At 41.2% G+C, this 20189-nt stretch overlaps 1 protein-coding gene across 3 annotated transcripts in view; it reads left to right on the forward strand.

Annotated features, from left to right (window-relative positions):
- CNST (consortin, connexin sorting protein) overlaps nucleotides 1-20189 on the forward strand; it is a 116633-nt gene that overhangs the window by 24902 nt on the left and 71542 nt on the right. For all 3 annotated transcript variants that reach the window (XM_047077115.1, XM_047077116.1, XM_047077117.1), the window contains exon 2: nucleotides 17619-18047. In XM_047077115.1, the coding sequence (XP_046933071.1) occupies nucleotides 17669-18047 (379 nt within the window). In that variant the 5' untranslated portion in view covers nucleotides 17619-17668. The remainder of the gene's footprint in view (nucleotides 1-17618; nucleotides 18048-20189) is intronic.

Raw genomic sequence — 20189 nt, forward strand, 5'->3', positions numbered from 1 at the left:
GAGAGGGGCAGAGAGAGAGAGAGAGAGGGAGAGAGAGAGAGGGAGAGAGAGAGAGAGAGAGAGAGAGAGAGAATCCCAAGCAGGCTCCATGCTGTCAGCAAGGCTTGAACTTGAACTCACAAACAGCGAGATCACGACCTGAGCCAAAACCAAGAGTCGGACACTTAACTGAATGAGCCGCCCAGGCGCCACTGGGTTTGTGTTTTAAGTGTCTTTTCCCTCCTCTCCTTTTCTTCTAGTAAGTGATTCATGGCTTATTGGAAGAACAAAAAAAAAAGCTGCTCTTTCCACAACAGGTAGTGTGGGAAGCACTGGTTTAAATTCCTTTGTCATCAAGATACAGCCCCGCCTCGGTTGATCAATCTGATCACTCCCAGCTTTCCTACAGTACTCCTTTTCTAAAGCCCAGCAGTTTGTTCTTAGAACACATCCTGTATTTGCTCACTTTTGTGTTTTCCTTATGCTTGTTTCTTCTCTTGAAATTGCCCCTCCGCACACTTAGGGTGCACGTGCAGACCTGAGAGCTGAGTTACAGTGTTCACACGTCCTGTCCTCTCTCCGCTGTGTCAGACTTCCCGCCTGATGGCGCGGACCAGAACGGAGGTGAGCAGGACAGCTCCTCCGGCTGTTCCTGGAGCCAACACTCGCCCTCCGGGAGAAACGCTGGCACCAGTGTGCCCGGCGAGTGCTGTTAGCGTGAGCAGCAGCTACACATTTCATGTGTGTTTCTCAGGCAAAGGGTGTGTCGGTCTTGAGTGGCTCTCACTAATGGGTGGCTGAATTAATAAGTCATTAATATCAGTACCTTCATGAATACTCGGTGCTGTCCTCTATGATGTCATGAACATTTGGTGATCTTTGATGCTTCCATTCCCTCCTGTCTATATTTAGCACAAGTATGCTCTATTTACCTTTCCTCTATCTAGCATGTCAAGCTGTGTGATTCTACTCTTAGTTTCATCTCTCTTCCCTATTTACACTATTTTCTGTAATAGAATATTCTTTTTGTAATTTTTTTTTTTTTTAGTTTATTTATTTTGAGAGAGGGAGAGGGAGAGAGAATCCCAAGCAGGCTCCATGCTGTCAGCAAGGAGCCTGATGCCCGGCTTGAACCTGAACTCAAGAACCGTGAGATCATGACCTGAGGCAAAATCAAGAGTCAGCCACTTAACCTACTGAGCCACCCAGGGCCCCCTGTAGTAGAATATTCTTAAATATCCACACATTACACCCTCCCTACGAATAAAAGTCTTTTTCCTTCCTCTGAATTCTCAAAGAACTTGCCTGTGATTGGTCACACTCCTCTCTGCAGAGGGGAGAGGGCAGTTTAGGACAGGGTCGGTACCCATTTCCTGTGGGAGCATTAACTCCTTCTACCCCCAGTTTTATTGAAACATAATTGACATGCCTCACTGTACAAATCTGAAAGTGTTCAGCATAATGGTTTAACTTGCACATTTTGTGCAGTGGTTACAACAGTGAGTTTAGTCGGTATGCATTGTCTCATATGGGAACAATAAAAAGAGAAAACAAAAAAAGGAAAAAATATTTGCGTTATGATGAGAACTCCTAGGATCTACTCTCTTCACAGCTTCCCTATGTACCAGGCGGCCAAGCAGCCACCGTCACTCTCTGTATACTACCTTGCGGGTTATCTGTCTTGTACCTGGAAGTTTGTGCCTTTTCCCAGCTTCGTACGGTTCTCCCGCCCCACACCCCTATCTCTGGTAGTCACAAATCTGATCTCTTTTCCTATGAGTTTTGTTTTGTTTTGTTTTGTTTTGTTTTGTTTTGTTTTGTTTTTAGGTTCCAAATATAAGTGTGATTATACAGGATCTGTCTTTCTGTGTCTGGTTTATTTCACTTAGCATAACCTCGAGATTCATCCATGTCGTTGCAAGTGGCAGGATTTCCTTGTTTTTGTAGGACTGAATTATATTACATTGTGTGTGTGTGTGTGTGTGTGTGTGTGTGTGCGCGCGCACGCGCACGTGCATAGAACAATGTCTTTATCCGTTTACCCGTAGATGGACGCTTCGTTGTTTCCATATTTTGGCTATTATAAAAAATGCTGCTGGGAACATGGGAGTGCAGATATCTTTTCAAGTTAGTGTTTTCATTTCCTCTGGATACATTCCCAGATACGGAATTGCTGAATCATATGGTTGTTCTATTTTTAATTTTTTGAGGATTCTCCATACTGTTTTCTGTTGTGGCTGCACCAATTTACATTCCCACCAAGAGTTCCCTCTTTCTCCACATCCTCGCCCACGTTTGTTATCTCTTGTCTTTGTGGTGATGGCCATTCTAACTGATGATATAATGGTTTTGATTTGCATTCCCTAATGACTAATGATGTTGAATATCTTTTCGTGTGCCTGTTGGTTTTTCATAAATCTTTTTTTAAATTTTTTTTAATGTTTATTTATTTTTGAGAGAGAGAGACAGAACATGAGGGGGGAAGGGACAGAGAGAGAGGGAGACACAGAATCCGAAGCAGGCTCCAGGCTCCGAGCTGTCAGCACAGAGCCCGACATGGGGCTCGAACCCACGAGCTGTGAGATCGTGACCTGAGCCAAAGTCCGATGCTTAACTGACTGAGCCCCTCATAAATCTTTTTTGAAGAAATACCTATTCAGGTCTTTTGTCCATTTTTAAATCAGATTATTTTTTTACTAACCTGGTTTTTTGTTTGTTTGTTTGTTTCTTGTTTTTTTTTTTTTTTTTTTTTACTATTGAGTTGTATGAGTTCTTTTTATATTTTAGGCGCTAACCTTAGAGTGTAAGCTCTTAGGTGACAGTTTCTCATCTGTGTCTGTCTTCGCCCCACTGTTATCTAGGAAGTATGTCTTAGTCACAGTAGACAATCATGGTTGATACATTAACATCGGGTTAGCTCAGTTAAAGCACTCTACTTCTGGGGTCAAGGTTCAGTCTCCACGTAGAGATGGATTTGCTTTGTTTTGGGTCCTGGTACTAAGCTTTCAGTGCAGGCCAAAGATGTGCTTTCAGGTACAACGAGCACTAGGTAAGAAACAAAGAATTAGTAGCATGTTACATAAACAGTTCAAACTAGCATCCGCCCGGATGTGGGGCAGAAGCATCGTATTCCCACTCAAGGGGCAACCTCGCATCACTGTTTTTCAAGATAAGGAAAGACAGGCAGTGTAAGTCGCAGAAGAATTTGTAGCTATAATTTTTGCCTAGATCAACAAGTGATTACAGCTCACATAGTAGTGAACCAGAAAGTGGTATTTGTTTTAGACTTGAAGCAGTAAAAGACAACTAACAGAGGACTCAGGAACTAATAACTAAAATCATCAAACATTAGAGTTTGGAGAACTCTTAGAGGAAGCTTAAATCCTAAGAAAAGAGCTAATATCAGAACTCATGTTTCTTGATTCATTAAATCAGTATGTGGACTGTCGTACAAGAATTTAATCTTGTATATGTGTCAGAAAAATCCGTGCTGAGAAATAGGACGAATCTGAATGAGGCGCTGGTCTACACTGAGAACAGTTACAATATGGGCCAGGACTCGAAGAATTCATTTTGTTCAAGTGAAGTAAACCAGAGGCAAGGATTTTACAAACTGCATTTTCTTGTTCACATAAAGAAGTAGGAAGAGGAGTGTCAGAGCTGTGCAGGACAGAAAAATGAGAACACCAGTGAAAATTGGCGTTGATAGGCTGAAGAAATCTCTTTCCATTACAGTGAGAACATTCCAGCATTTCTCTTGACACATTGCACTCATGTAGAAGGTTAGGTTAAAAGCATCTCCTTTCAGCTGCTATTTTGAGGCATACGTGTACCATGAGATTGACTTGAAGGCAACACATGCAACCAGGTAGACTAGAGACTGGATTTCTCGTGGAGTGAACTTCAGTGGGGTTTTAAACCTTTTCTGTGCTTCCCTCTAGAGCAGATACCCTACTTCCTGTTTCCTGAGAAAGATGCATTATGGCCTAGAAATGTCTCTAAGTCAACTCCAGTGTTACTCTCCCGCATCCTTCTGGGACAACGGGAAACGTGCCCCTTTTCTCCTCTTTAAGGGCAGTGTCCCCGCCTGTGTCCTGGATGCCATACCACCCCCCAGTCTGGGCTGTCGTTGGTGCAGGGACCGTGCTCTGTTCTGTTATCTTAACTCCATAACTGCTCCCTTTCAGCTAACCCTCTCCTTTCCTATCGGCAGCCCATATCTCACCTGGAAAAAGAAAGGAAATCTCATATTATTAAAGATCAACACGAGTGGGGCACCTGGGTGGCTCAGTCGGTTAAGCGTCTGACTCTAGATTTCGGCTCACGTCACGATCTCACCATCCGTGAGATCGAAGATGGGCTCCTCACTGACAGTGTGAAGCCTGCTTGGGATTCTCTCTCTCCCTCTCTCTGCCCCTCCCACCCCAATAAGTAAACATTAAAAAGATCAACACAAGTGATTTTTCTCATGTATAAACCTGATCATGTCACTCCTCTGATTAAAAATCTTTCAGAGGATCCTTACTGATACATTTAATGATTCCCACTAATGATTGAGGATTTGGAGCAGTGGTTTTATTATAGCTATTAGCCAGCTTCTTTCTGTCTTGCTGTTTCTCCCTGCAAAGTACAGCACAGCATTTATTTATCTGTGAGAAGTCAGTGTGGCAAAAAAAATTTTTTTTTCCTCCAGATATTTTGAATGTAATTCCATGTTATCCATGGCTATCCTTGAATTCAGTGTTAGTTCTGTTTCTTGTCTTAGGACCTGCAAAATAAACCATTGGGACTCAAAGCTAACATTTATTTACTAAACATCAAGGACATTTGATACAAACAACACAGTTGGGCCTTGTGGCAATGTATCAGCTCTCCAGTTACCCAGGACCGTTGATGGTGGCACAAATATATAGCAAGTATGTAGTCAGTGTGCTTCTGAGAAAGACAGTATTTGATTATTATCTTGCACGCACGTTAATTTAGTTATAACTTAGAAGTTTGGGAATATCAGTTCTCATTGAGTCTAGTATTTATTCTAAAATGATCAGAGATAGAAAATACTCATAAATCAGTGTAAGGCAAGAAGTAGGTATTGTGGGGAAAGATTTGTTCTTGATGGTAAAGTATGCTTAGCCAGGCCCAGTCTGTATCAGTGACTGGATTTAAGCACCAGAAAATAGAGTGTAGGAAAGTTAGTCTTTTTGTTTTTGCCCTTAACAACTCATTTAAATAAAAATTTTCTAGATTTGATTAAAAAGTTCATAGACAGTCTTGAATGAATTCAAAAGTTGTCACACACTTATTTCTTTCGCTCTAAACTGTTTTAGAAGTTAGTATATATTAAAGGTTAAATATACCCTTGAGTTCCATACTTGGAATAATTTCAGTTACTGTGGGGCTTTTTAAAATGTTTATTTATTTATTTTGAGAGGGAGAGAGCTCAGGTGGGGGAGGGGCAGAGAGAGCGAATCCCAAGCAGGCTCTGCGATGACAGCATAGCAGGGCTCCATGTCACGAACCATGAGGTCATGACCTGAGCCAAGATCAAGATGTCTAACCCACTGAGCCACCCAGGCACCCCTCAGTACTGTATTTTTAAGATCTAGAATATCTGATCTGATATCTAATAGAATATCTGATTTTTTGGGGAGGGGTGCAAGTGAGCGAGGGGGCAGAGACAGAGAGAAGTGAGGCTCACCCGGAGCTCGAGCTTACCCAAAGCGGGGCTCGTGCTCACCTGACGTGGGACTTGAACTCATGAACTGTGAGATCATGACCTGAGCCGAAGTCAGATGCTTAACGACTAAGCCACCCAGGCACCCCTAGAATAGTTGATTTTTAAAAATTCAAATCTAATGATTTGATTAAAAAACAAAGTAAACTATTTGCTTCTGCTGCTTATTACCAATTCTAGTTCTCTTCTGAAATTTCTGTTACCCGTCTAAGTCCTTGAACTTTTTTTTTAAGTGATTATTTATTTTTGAGAGACAGAGCACAAGCAGGGGAGGAAAGAGAGAGGGGCGACAGAGGATCCAAAGTAGGCTCCAGGCTCTGTGCTGACAGCAGTGATCCCGATGTGGAGCTCGAAGTCACAAGCCTTGAAATCATGGCCTGAGCTGAAGTCAGACACTCAACCGACTAGCCACCCAGATGCCTCTAAGTCCTTGAACATTTTAGCAAGAGTTATTTTTAAGTTCCTGTAACTGAACTCCCAATATATAGATCTCACGTGAATCTGTGTCTCTTAACTGCTTTTTCTCTCAGTTTTTTGTCCAATCTTGATCTCTTGTGTGCCTGGTTACTTCGGGTTATATACCGGACCTTATGGTTGAAAACTTGTGGAGGTAATTTGAGCCTTCGTTGGATTTCTTCTCCCAGGGGGGATTTATTTACCTTGCTGGCAGATCAACCTGACTGATCGGCAGGTGAAGATGTTTCTGCTGAGCTTTAGTCCCTCTGAAGCTGGTCTCTTTTATAGGCTCATCTTCACCTCTAGGGAGTAGCCCTTTGAGGTCTCACATGAAAGCCTGAGGCTCCCCGTTTCTTGGCAAGCCCTGAAGTTCAGTTTTTCCGCCAGGTCTGTAAGTTTGTTAAAAGCTCTGCTCAGCTTTTTTGGCCTCCAAATTGAAACTTTCTGCCAGTTTTCCTAGTTGTTACCAGCGGGAGGGTTTGTCTGAAATGAGCTAGTCTGCCTTTGCCAGAGGTAGTCTGCAACTCTTTCTTAATGTGTATTTTTACATGTATGTAAAAGTGAATGCATACACATATGTTAGCCCAGTAAGCGTCCTTGTAAGTTATGAACAAACGTGCGTACAATGGCTATACGTGTGATGAATTTCTCTGCTCATTAGCGGTGCACTGTCAACAGTTTGGAGACTCGTACTTGATTTCTTCTTCTCCAGCTGTGGTGTTGGTTCAGGAAATATGTGAGATCTGCCTCGTATTAATTACCCTGTGTGTACAAGGGTACATGTCAGATTCTTGAAGATGATCTCTCACAGGGCTTTGTATAGATTAATGTGTAACCTCAAAGAAACGAATTCATCATGTTTGAGGAGTACAGCAACCCAACCGTCTGATGGGTGGGTTTTATTTTGTCTTAATCTATTTTCTGAACTGGAAAGCCTTTGAAGATATGAGAAATTGTTTATGTTGCTGTCTCCTTCAAGCTAGCAATTTGTTGTTTACAAAATGCGTATCTGAGAATAGTTGATTTTTAAAATTAATATAAAAATGATTATCGTGGTTAAGGGTATAGGCTCTGGAGTCGGGACCTTTGAGTTTGAATCCTGACTTTGACACGTACTAGCTGCGTGACCTTGGCCTATTTATTTAATCTTTCTGTTGCTGTTTCCTTCTCGATAATACAGATCTAATTATAGAATTACCTTGTAGGATCTGTGTGAGGATTAAATTTTATATATATATAAATATCTGCCTGAAACACTTCCTGATACTTCGTAAATATTCAATGACTGTTGATTACTGTTAATAGTCAGCATTTTATTCAGGGAGTGCTATTTGGTAAGGCCTCTTAAAGGAAGGTTTTAATGAACTATGTGTTTGTGTATATGTAACAATGAAAGTATAGTTAGCTTGATATTACTAGCTGTGTAGCAAAGTGCTCTAAGTTTAAAAGTTAGTAAGACAGCTTCCCTGAAAATATTTAGTAGGTATATAGTAGTAAACATAATTTTTATTTTAAAAGGGGTCATTATGGTCCGAACCAAAAAGTATTTTGCAGTTCTTATTCTGTTGGTTGTGGCTTCAAAGTATGGTTGCAATATGTTTTGCGGCAAAGAAGTGTTTAAAACCAAGAAAGCACAACTTAGATTTGAACCTAGTGAAATGCCCTCTGTGTGTATGGCATTAACTGTGAAACTGAACAAAATGCGTCTGTTGTACTGATAACTTTTTTTGAGAGAGAGACAACTGGAAAGCAGGGCAGAGGGAGAAGAAGAGAGAGAATCTTAAGTGGTCTCCATGCTCAGCACAGAGCCTGACTTGGGGCTTGATCTTGTGACTCTGAGGTCATGACCTGAGCCAAAATCAAGAGTCCAAGCTCAACCGACTGAGCCACCCAGGCGCGCCAGTACAGATAACTTTCTATGCTATGACTTTGCTCACCCTTTATCTTCAAATGATGGAGAAGTCATTAATTTCTAGGAGCATCTTGAATCATAAAGTCGGTCACCCTGAGGTAGGCAAAATTTCTACTGATTGTTAAATGAAAATATTGTTAGAAATTATTGCTAAATGTACCTGTTTCTGGATGCCTGAAGATGTCCTTGAATTCATACTGTTTTAGAGATTTGCTTCTATTTTTTTTTTTCTTCAAGTAAAACTTGTATATGTCTGGGTCTGAGAGAGAGGCAAAAGAGGAGGGTGGTGACTGCCCACGGCTTGGCTGTACCCACAATGAGCCTCTTGACCCATCATTTCCATTCATGTAATGGATTTTGCACTCAGAGGTTCTGCAGATGTGTGGAACCCGTATTGAGCTGAGGCCCGTTGTGAAACGGAGAAAGATTAAACAAATTATGCTTTCTCTCACTTAGCTTATCTGTCCCAAGGTGGTTTGGGGCTTAAGAGTCACATAATTTCAGTTAATTTCTCCTCCTTCTCCCCCTCCTCCTTCTTCTCCTCCTCTTCCTTCTTGTGTTGGAGACCCATTTAACGTGGACACTCAAGGCCCGAGTGGAGTGGGAAGTGCCCCGGAAGTGGGCAGGCAGGCAAGGTGGGAGGGCAGCAGGCCCACACCTGATTGAAGGAAGGGATGCCGGGTGCTGGGGTCTGGCCCAGGCAGGCAAGGGGAGTACCGGAAGGGTGGCCCAGGCAGGCTGGAGGCCAGCCCTTGAGAGGGTAGCTAAGCCAGGTGCTGAGTGCCTAGGCCAGAGCCTAGCCTGGAGAGGCAGGGTTGGGGCTGCTTGGGGGCTCCCCAAGCTGCTGCTGGAACTCAGGGCTCTCCTGGCGACGGGCATGGTGGAGGTCCTTCTTCCCCAGGTGCTCCAGACAGGACCTGACCTGCTCCAACACGATTGACAGCCCGGTATTCTGCTTCTCCGGGGCTGTGGTCCTGGCCATTGCGCCCACCTCCACCAGCATGCCTAGGTCCCCCCTTGGGGCCCAACATTGCGGGCTTCGTATTCTAGACTCATTCTCCGTATAAATAAACATCCATGTTTGTTATTTTCTTCCTTAGAATCATTACCTTACGTTTGACTATAACTGATCATTTTTCTGGTGTTTTCTTTTAGTCTTGTGGTTTTGTCACGTACTTTGTCATGTTTTCATCCTCCTTCCTACAGCATACATTTTTATGACCTTTCTTGTTTCTATATTGAGAATGAATTTCTTATTATGAAATTGCTTTTTATTCTTATTAAAGAAGTATTAAAATAATCTGGTTAACTATTGTACTGTACCATTACATAGAAATCCAAGTATTTAGAAAGATTACCGTAAGGCTGTCCCACTAGTTAATCTGGACGTCAAGAAGTACCTAAAAGAAAGGATGGCGTGATCCTGGGGTTTACGTCCTGAACATCCATGTGGACAAGCAGATGCAAAGTGACTTTAAAAGCATATAGAGTCTAGGGGCGCCTGGGTGGCTCAGTTGGCTGAGTGTCCGACTTCAGCTCAGGTCATGATCTCACAGTTTGTGGGTTCGAGCCCCGCATCGGGCTCTGTGCTGACAGCTCGGAGCCTGGAGCCTGCTTCCGATTCTGTGTCTCCCTCTCTCTCTGGCCCTCCCCTACTCATGCTGTCTCTCTGTATCTCAAGAATGAATAAGCATTAAAAAAAAAAAAAAAATCCTTTAAAAAAAAAAAGCATATAGAGTCTATTTCCTTCAGTAACTATTTACCTTGTTTAATCTTAGTAATAGCAACATCTATGGCCAGGAAATGCCTACAGCATAACATGTATAAGCAAGAATGAACCCGGGGTGGAGTGATTACCATGAGCCATGACTGGCCACTGTGGCACTTGTCCAGACAGCGTCCTGGAGAGCGGCGTTGTCCAGTAAAAATAAAATGTGAGCCATATATAGAATTTTGTTTTCTAGTAACCACAGTAAAGAAGCTTTTTGAAAGGTGAAATTAATTTTAATAATTTTTGACTTAACTCATTAGATCAAAATATTATTTCAACGTATAATCAATATTTAAAAGTACTGATAAGGTATTTTACATCCTTTGGATTCACAGTGGTCTTTGAAATGAAATATGGTATGTATTTTACAAGTACAGTACGTCTCAATTTGGACACATTTTTCATTGGAAATACTTGATCTATATTTAGACTTTTAACTTACAGGTGAGAAAACAGATTCAGGGGCACCTGGGTGGCTTAGTGTGTTAAGTGTCCACCACTTGATTCCGGCTCAGGTCATGATCTTACAGTTCATGAGTTTGAGCCGCACGTAGGGCTGTGCACTTACAGCGTGGAGCCTGCTTGGGATTCTCTCTCTCTCATTCTCTTTCTGTCTTTTTCTCTCAAAATACATAATCATGAAGGGGCACCTGGTGGCTCAGTCGGTTGAGTGTCCGACTTCAGCTCAGGTCATGATCTCGTGGTTCGTGTGTTCGAGCCCCATGTCAGGCTCTGTGCTGACAGCTCGGAGCCTGGAACCTGCTTCAGATTCTGTGTCTCCCTCTCTCTCTGCCCCTCCCCCACTTGCTTGGTCTCTCTCTCTCTCTCTCTCTCTCTCTCTCTCTCTCTCAAAAATAAATGTTAAAAAAATAATAAATAATCATGAAAAAAATTATAAAAAAGAAGGCAGATTCACATACTCAATTTGTTCCAAACATGTATAGGTTTTTCAATAGCTGAATTGATACCTGTTATTAAATTTAAATTAATTGAAATTTAATAAAAGTAAAAATTCAGGTTCTCAGTCTCACTGTGCATATTTAAATGCTCAGTAGCCATTTGTGGCCTGTGGCTACCACACTGAACAGCACAGTTATAGAATATACCTCATGCTGAAGATGTCGATTAAGGGACCCTGGATCAAGCTTAATATTTTAATTAAATTTTAAGGGGAGGGGAATGATATAAATTAGCAAAAATCATGATATTAAAATTATAGGGACATTTTAATGAAGTTGATGTCTGAGTTTCACATGATTGTCATCGTTTTCAGAAAACAAATTGGAGATAATCACAAACTTCTCTGGTCCTTGGATGGTTGTCCTCAGGTTAAGATACTATTAATTCCTAGAAACCACCTCATAACATGTTGCTGTGGTCAGATTTCATTAGCAGAGTATGAAATCAACCCAATGGATCTCAATCAGCCTTTTTAAAATGTGTTTAATGTTTATTTATTTTGAGAGAGAGAGAGGATATGAATGAGTTGGGGAGCCCAACACAGACTCAGTGTCATGAACTGTGAGGTCATGACCTGAGCCAAAATCAAGAGTTGGATGCTTAATTGACGGAGCCACCCAGGCACCACGATCAACATTTTTAAAAATATGAAATAGTATCAAATAGAATAGAGAATGTATCAGAATGTGTTTAGTTTCAAGGAACCTTTGTTGCCATTATAGATGCATATTTTGTGTGTGCAGGATCTCAGTGAAAAATGAATTTCTTATTCTGGGTTGCAAAATTTTTGAAAATCATTCCTCTAAGGCATACTTTTTGTTACTGATACACTGAATATTGCCTACAGGTACGTGTATCTAAACAAAGCATAAATCACAGAAAATTTGAGATTTAGCCCTGGGAAGTAAGGGTGTTGGAATATGTAGTAAGATGGTAAAATGTAAAGTGATGTTTAATCCCCATAGTAAATACAACATATGTGTATGGTGATTTTCTTCTCAATTCTGAACTGACTCAGTGTAGCCAAATTTGAACTTGTGGTTAATACAGTATCTTATTGGTTAGGAAACTGCCTTCCTTCAAATTTTGGTTTGACTATGAAGTCATCAAATTTCAACTCGGGGTTGCATCTTAATTCTTAAGAAGGGGCACCTGGCTGGCTCAGTCCGTAGCACATGCAACTCTTGATCTCAGGGTTCTGAGTTCAAGCCCCGTGTTGGGTCTAGAGCTTATTTAAAAAAAAAAAAAAAAAGGTGAAAGTATGTATTGAGGCCTAATTGGTATGGATTATAGAAAAACGTCACTCAAAATCTCCTTCAAGGGTTTTAATAAAATAATTGGGTATTATATGTTTAACCATTCCTATAAAGTTTTTAGTTTTAGTGACATCTGATATTTAATCTCAGCAGATATCCATTAGGATGTATCAAAAAAGGAAGTCAAATTATACCTGGGATTGAGAGTATTTTTGACAAAACGTGGGTTTCTTTTTGTTAGTCTGTTACTCTGAATTATTGCTTTACTTAAAGCTTCTTCCGCAAAGCCTTGTGGTTTTTCAAGCTTTGTCTAAGCCTGACTTGGATATGAGGGCTTGAAATTTTCAGCTGCACAGAGTCAACCTGTCAGATGACTTTAACACAGTGTACATATTAGGAATGCTGTTTTCACCCAAGAGGCTGGAAACTTGGGCAGTGCTCACAACCATGCCGTTAAAAGCCAAAATATGCCGGAGTCAGTCCTGCGCATTTATTGTGTCTCAAAACCCCAAGGCCTGGGGCTATGTATTGTGAAAGATAAAAATGATCTGTGGCTGGGTTATGGGTATTCAAGCGGCTTAAATCTAAGAGGACACTTGTGCAGAAACACTTAGTGCAGAGCAGGATTTGGAAAGGGCTGTGTGTGTGACACAGCGGTTAAGAGCAGTAGGTTCTGCACAGGTCTTTTGGAGTGGAGACCTGGGATGGGGGCGGGGGGGGGGGTGGACTTTGGAGCCAGGCCTTGAATAATTGGTAGGTACCCTGTAAGAATAATTATAGGACATTCACACTTTGGAAAGACTGTGAGAATTAGTGTTGGAAAGGAGTTTACAAAGTTACCTTTTGAGAATTAAATTATGTTATCACGAAACAGTAGGCAGCAAAACGTCTTGAGGCCCGAAAGAGTTCTCAACACAAGAAGGTGAGCCATAGGGAACGGTGTTTTGTGTGGATCCGGAAGTTCCCCAGAAAAGAGAGTACTTCCAGGGACTTGAACTCCTTGGTCGTTACAGCCGTGTCCCCTGCTGTAGGTGGAATGTTTTCCTTGAGGTACACCACAGCTGGAGTGAAATGCTCTTTCAGTTGGTTTCTCCCCCTTTGTCTTTAGAACATAATGATTGAGAGTATGGCCTCAGAATCATAACTGGTCCATGTTCCATTTTTGACCTCACTAGCAGAATGAGTCTTGAAGACATAAGAACCTTGGTTTCTTCATTAGTATTACGGTACTAAGGGTTACCTACTTGCTAGGGTAATTCTGAGAACTGAATAAGAGTATTGATCTGAAAAGTTGAACACAGGGCTCAGTACATGACATTCAACAAAACTGCGAAATGCGATCTGAAATTTTATACTCACCAAGAAGCCCTAATCACTAATTTCTAGGTAGCTTAATCATTTGAAACGGGATGCGCAGAACTGATGCTTAGGTGTTCTAGTAACCAAATGAAATATTCCCATGATAAGTTAAACTCCAGCATTTTCAAGTGATGCTGGTTAGCATTAGTTTATCATTTCTGGAAAGTCTGGAAAAGCTCTGTTTCTGAACCTGCAGGAAGGCTAGGGACCCACTTGAATAAACCTACCAGTGTTGAACACCGGCCTATGAGGTTTCTCAGGGAGTAATGATGGCTAACTTTGAGCATTCACTGTGGGCCAGGCATGGCACTGAGTGTGTTACCTGCCATGATATCTGAGCCTCACAACTGACTCTGAGGTAGGTACAGTGGTTCTCCACTTACAGATGAGAAGGTTGGAGCCTGGAGAGGCTAGACAGCACCAGCATTTGAGCCTCAGTCGGCCTGAGTTCTCAGCCTTTGGATACTGGACTGCACAAGACTCCTGTGAGAAGGACCTGGTTTCACATCCAGTTCTACTCCCCTCCAGGAGTATGATCTTAAACAAGTTGTTTTTGCCTGTCCAAGCCTGAGATTCTTCATCTGAAACACAGTATGAGTACCTCCTGTGTAGGCTTGCGTGGAGAGTTAGGTATAAAATGTGTAAAGTGCCTGTCACAGTTTCTAACGCATGATGGAAACTTAACAGGAGGTAAGTGTGGTTGTTTGTGGCTCTCTAGACTGCTTTCTGCTCTCCACTTCCTCCTTGGCACGTGACCTACGTGTCTGTACTTTCAAATACATGTCAGAATATAACTTGATTGTTTAAATCAGAAATAACTAAGGCTGTTACTAGTTTTAAGGGCTGACATTTTTCCTTCATAGCCACACACATTTCTTTTCACTATTGTGATAATATATATAAAACATAAAATATGCCATTTTCACCGTTTTTAACTCTACAACGCAGTGGCATTAATTGCATCGATGCTGCTGTGTAACCATCACCACTGCGTTTCCAGATCTTTTCCATCACCCAAAGCAAACACTCTGTAACCAGAACTCCCTTTTCTCCCCTGCCCTCAGCCCCTTTAATCTGTTTTCTGTCTCCATCAATTTGCCTATTGTAGAATCATACTGTTTTCATCCTTTTGTGTCAGGTTAATTTCACTTAGCATAATGTTTTCAAGGACCGTACATGTGTTAGCATATATCAGAACTTCATTCCTTCTTAGCGCTAAATAATATTCCCTTTATGAATAATACCACATTTTGTTTATCTACTCATCCATCAGTGGACATCTGGGTAGTTTCTACCATATTAGCCACATGTACTTTACTTGTTTATTTATTTATTGAAGTAATATCTGACATAAGATGTCATATTAGTTTTGGGTGTACAACATAATCTCCAATTTTATGTATTGCTATACTCACCATTAAGTGAGTGTGGTTACCATCTGTCACTGTACAGAGTTATTACAGTATTATTGAATATACTCCCTATGCTGTACTTTTCATCCCTGTGACTTATTTATAACTGGAAGTTTCTGCCTCTTAATCACCTTCACCATTTTTGCCCCTACAACCAACCCCCTCCCTTCTGGCAACCAACAGTTTGTTCTCCGTATTCGTGATTCTGTTTCTGTTTGCTGTTGTTATTGTTGTTTGGCTGGTGAGTTTGGTTTTTAGATTCCACACATAAGTCAGATCATACGGTATTGGTCTTTATCTGACTCATGTGACTTAGTATAAGACCCTGTTGTCACAAACGGCAAAATGTCATCCCTTTGTATGGTTGAGTTTCATTACATCGCGTATATATATACCACATCTTCGGTGTCCATTCGTTAAATCAGTGGATACGTAGGTTGCTTCCATACTTGGCTGTTGTAAATACTGCTGTGATAAATGTAGGGGTGTATACATCTTTTCAAATTAGTGTTTTTGTTTTCTCTGGGTAAATACCCAGCAGTGGAATTACTGCATCAAATGGTAGTTCTATTTTTAATTTTTTGAGGAACTTCCGTAGTGTCTTCCGTAGTGACTGCACCAGTTTACATTCCCACAAACAGCGTGCAAGGGTTCCCTTTTCTCCACATTCTTTCAACACTTAGTATTTTTTGTCTTGCCGACACTAGCCATCCTTACTGGTATGACGGGAGGCTCATTGTGGCTCTGATTTGCATTTCCTTGATAATTAGTGATGTTGGGCCTCCTTTCATGTTTTCTTGGCCATCTATATGTTTTGGGGCTGTTTTTGGTGTGGTTTGGTTTTTGGCAGAATGTCTGTTCAGGTGCTCTGCCCATTTTTTAAATCAGATTATTTGGCTTTTTGGTGTTGAGTCGTAGAAGTTCTTTATGTATTTTGGATATTAACCTTATTAACTCCCATTCGGTAGATTGCCTTGTCATTTTGTTGGTGTCCTTTGCTATGCAAAAGCTTTTTATTTTGATGTACTCCTCATAGGTTTTTGTTTTTGTTTCCCTTGCCTGTGAAGATATATCTAGAAAAATGATGCTAAGGTTGATATCTAAGAGTTTATTGTCTTGTTTTCTTCTAGGAGTTTTATGGTTTCAGGTTTCACATTTAGGTCTTTTTAATCCATTTTGAATTTATTTTTCTGTATATTTGGTGTGAGAAAGTGGTCCAGTTTCATTTTTTAGCATGTGACTGTTCAGTTCTCCCCACACCGTTTATTGAAGAAATTATATTTTCCCCATTATGTATATTCTTGCCTCTTTTGCCATAGATTAGTTGACCATATACATGTGGGTTTATTTCGGGGCTCTCTCTCCTGTTCTGTTGATCTCTGTCTGTCTTAGCCACAGAGATTTTATTTTTATTTTTTTGGTAAGTAGGCTCCATGCCCAGCGCAGAGCCCTGAGCTAAGAGTCAAACACTTAACCGACTAAGCCACCCAGGCTCCTCCAGCCACAGACGTTTTAACAGTCATTTGAGGCTGGGTTCTCTCATGATAGTGATCTCAAAGATACCTCATTAAAATAATAGCTTTTTAAATTAAGAACTATACTCTGTTTAGAATTTATTTCAGGGCTAAACCTAACTTAGTAGAGATATGTGGTATAAGGAAAATGATACCATCCAGATTTAGGTATTTTTATCTTTGCCAGCCAGTACTTTTATGTTTGAATCAAATAAAATATTCCAGTTGCAAAATATGTTGAAAACATGTGATACAATCCAGGTGGGGCTGATGTTTTATTTTATACTTTGTCTTCATGTTTTAAAAGAATTCTACTTTATTTACATGATTCTAAAGGCCAAATAAGCATTTCTGTTAATTTGAAGAATTAAAAAAAAATCACTAAACTTTTTCTCAGATAACTGGAATATTATATTTGATTCAAACCCAAAATAATGATTGGCAAGCAAAAAATTTTAAATCCTGGCTGGCATAATTTTTCCTTAAAATGTAATATACTTTTGGAGGATAAGAGGGGACATGACATGTCTGACAAGAGAGGCTTAGAATCTGTTTTGTGTAGTTTTAAAATGTTAGAAGGATCCTTGGAGCAGATTTAGATTTTCCAAGTCTAAACTAGTCTAGAGTTAATTGTGGCCCTCCTTTTTTTTTTTTTTTTTTTCAATTGTATAAAAGGAATTTGCTGACAATTCTAAGGTACTTTCCAGGGCTTGTTTTGTGGAAATAAATGATGTAATGAGACTATGGTATAAGCATATACCCCCTAAATTTTCTACGTACCTTTTTTTCAATTTATGTAAAAAATATCCTAAATGTGCTCGTTGGCAAATATTGCTGTTTTCAGCCAGATGAGGACTTACCCGGCTTTCATTTGTCTGGTAAGTATCCAGGGATAACATATGAGTGATGGATTTTAGCAGATGACCTCACTTAACCAGTAGTTTCATTGCTTTCATTAAGATAGGGGTCCCAACATCATGCACGGGACAATAACACAGAGAGCTTACCTAAGTATATCAGTACCAGGGCTCCATCTTGGACAGGCTCTCCAGGTAGTAAACACACAGCCAGGGTTGAGAACGCTTGTCTTCAAGCAGGAACCAGTGGAGGTTGGGTGGGGTGGTGAGCGAGAAGAAGTAGTAGGAGTGAGCTGTGGTCATGTCCATCCTTTCCCTGCTCACAGCGAAACGACCCAAGAGACAACGATCACTGAGAACCCAGGGTTTAGAAAATGAAATAGCTTTTTTCCTCTTTTGTCATTGTAGACATGGAAGGACTTTGATGAAACATAAATGGTTCAACAAAAGATGCTCTAATGGATGACAGCGAAACTCCTACATATAATCTGCAGATAGAACCACAAGATGGGTATCATCCTGGTGACGGCGTGGGAAGTACAGTAACACGCTTAGCTTCTGCATCGGATGAAAATGAAAATCAGCTTGACGGGGACGGGCAGGAGCGTCTGAGCCCGGGTGCCAGTGCAATGGGCAGACCTGCCGTGTGCGAGCAGGACAGTCTCAACAATAATGAGAGCTGCACCCCCAGCTGTGAGGTGGCAGTGTGTGAGAACCTGGGGGACACTTCCTATGAAAGCCCCAAGGACGGGCAGGCCTCCGTGGGAAAGGACAAAAAAATACCTGGAAAAAGAAGCTCCAGAACCAAAAGAGGCACCACTAAGAAGATAGCACAAGGTACTTTTAAAAAATCCTTTTTTATACTGTTCTCTACCTAAAAATAAACTGTCTTCTCTCCCATACTCTGTATGACGTCCTACATCTTCTGTCCCGTGCTCTGTATACTGTCCTACATCTTGCTTTACTTCTCTTTTTTTTTTTAATTTTTTTTAACGTTTATTTATTTTTGAGACAGAGAGAGACAGAGCATGAATGGGGGAGGGTCAGAGAGAGAAAGGGAGACACAGAATCTGAAACAGGCTCCAGGCTCTGAGCCATCAGTACAGAGCCCGATGCGGGGCTTGAACTCACGAACCGCGGACTTCTTTTAATAGACTCTGGAGCTGGTTCTCCAGTAGCACATATGGATCCAGCCGGGTGGCATGTCACGCACGTGACATCTCGCACGCCTGTACCACTTCTTTGTGCCTCTTCCCAGTAGTTTGCCATAACAATGTGCTGAAATTTTAATTATTTTACATGCTTTCACACCAGGTACTTTAAACGTATGTTGTCTTCTTCCTTCCCGTAAAATTCTTCATGGGATCTTTCCAACTCCAGAAGTGAATAATTGTGTTAGCATATATTAATGTACATCTTACATCAGTGTTGAATAAGACATCTAATTTTCATTGTATCACTTTGGTTGCAAAGTAATTCAGAGTATTTCTTTCTCTCCCCCCCCCCCCAGAGTATTTCTTGTTTGGTGTATAGTTTGGCAGTTAAAGTGGGGAGCTTTGGACCTTGTTTTCCCCTGAATCACAGGCACCCCTGAGAACAGGCAGCCCCTGGTTGTTTTTCATCAGAAACATGTGGGCCTGCAACATTCAGGCACATCTTAGGCTGGGACTCCTAGTATAGTCCCACTTCACCCAAGTCAGCGGTCTTTGCATGAGGCTCAAGAGGACGAAGGAGAGCGTCTCCTCTCATCTTCTGCTTCTTTGCCTGATTAGAAATACAGTCACTGTATCCATATCTGGTATTTTTATTCGTTTTTTCATTTGGAGTAAAAGATGAAACTTTCCAGTTCCCACAGACTTATCCTTATTATTTCAATAAAGTGATTTGATAACTTTTTTTTAATGTTTATTCACTTACTTTTGAGAGAGAGAGAGAGAGTGCATGAGTGAGGGAGGCCACAGAGAGAGGGAGACAGAGGATCCAAAGCAGGCTCGGTGCTGAGAGTGCAGAGCCTGATGCGGGGCTCGAACTCACGAACCGTGAGATCATGACCTGAGCCAAGGATGCTTAACTAACTGAGCCACCCAGATGCCCTCATTTGATAACTTTTTAATGTAGCTTATAATTAGGCTTTCCTGTTGACTGATCCCTTCATCCTTGCTTTTCCTTAGTAGGCTGAAATTAAAATAATTTTTTTTAATGTTTATTTACTTATTTTGAGAGAGTGTGCAAGTGAAGGGGGGGCACAGCGAGAGGAACAGCGAGAATCCCAAGCAGGCTCTGTGCTGCCAGCACAGACCCTGACACAGGGCTCAGTCCCACAGACCGTCCAGCACAGACCCCGACACGGGGCTCAGTCCCACAAACTGTCCAGCGCAGACCCCGACACGGGGCTCAGTCCCACAAACTGTCCAGCGCAGACCCCGACACGGGGCTCAGTCCCACAAACTGTGAGATCATGACCTGAGCCGAAATCAAGAGTTGGACACTTCAACTGACTGAGCCATCTAGGTGCCCCTAAAATGATTTTTGAAAAGAGATATGAAAGCCTTTTCTTAAAAGATCTACAGTAAATCAGATAATGTATGTAGTGCTATTTATATATAGATTGATTTATTCAATAACTGTAATCCAAGAGCAGTTTGTGCCTCTCTGATACGATCTTTTGATGTTTTTGAGAACTGAGACCTAGTTGCATATGTATGTGGGTCAATCATAGCTTCAGAATGATGGCTGCTTTTATTCCTTCCTTCCACGCATGACCTTATTCCATTTTCCCTAGGTGTGATGATATTATTTAGTTATTCAGTACTTACTATCCAACAAGCAGATATGTGTGGAATTACTGCCTCCTAATGCATTTGAAATATATGATTTATAAAACCTATGGATAGTCTTTATACAGATTAGCTTTAAGTTATATATCTTAAATGCAATGAGTTTAGAAGTGTAAGAAAATGGAGTTGGCAGTTGCAAAAC

Source organism: Lynx rufus, unplaced genomic scaffold (assembly GCF_022079265.1).
Source record: "Lynx rufus isolate CCGP_SWC_20201006 ecotype Redwood Valley unplaced genomic scaffold, mLynRuf1.p SCAF_15, whole genome shotgun sequence".
Classification (NCBI taxonomy): Eukaryota; Metazoa; Chordata; class Mammalia; order Carnivora; family Felidae; genus Lynx; species Lynx rufus.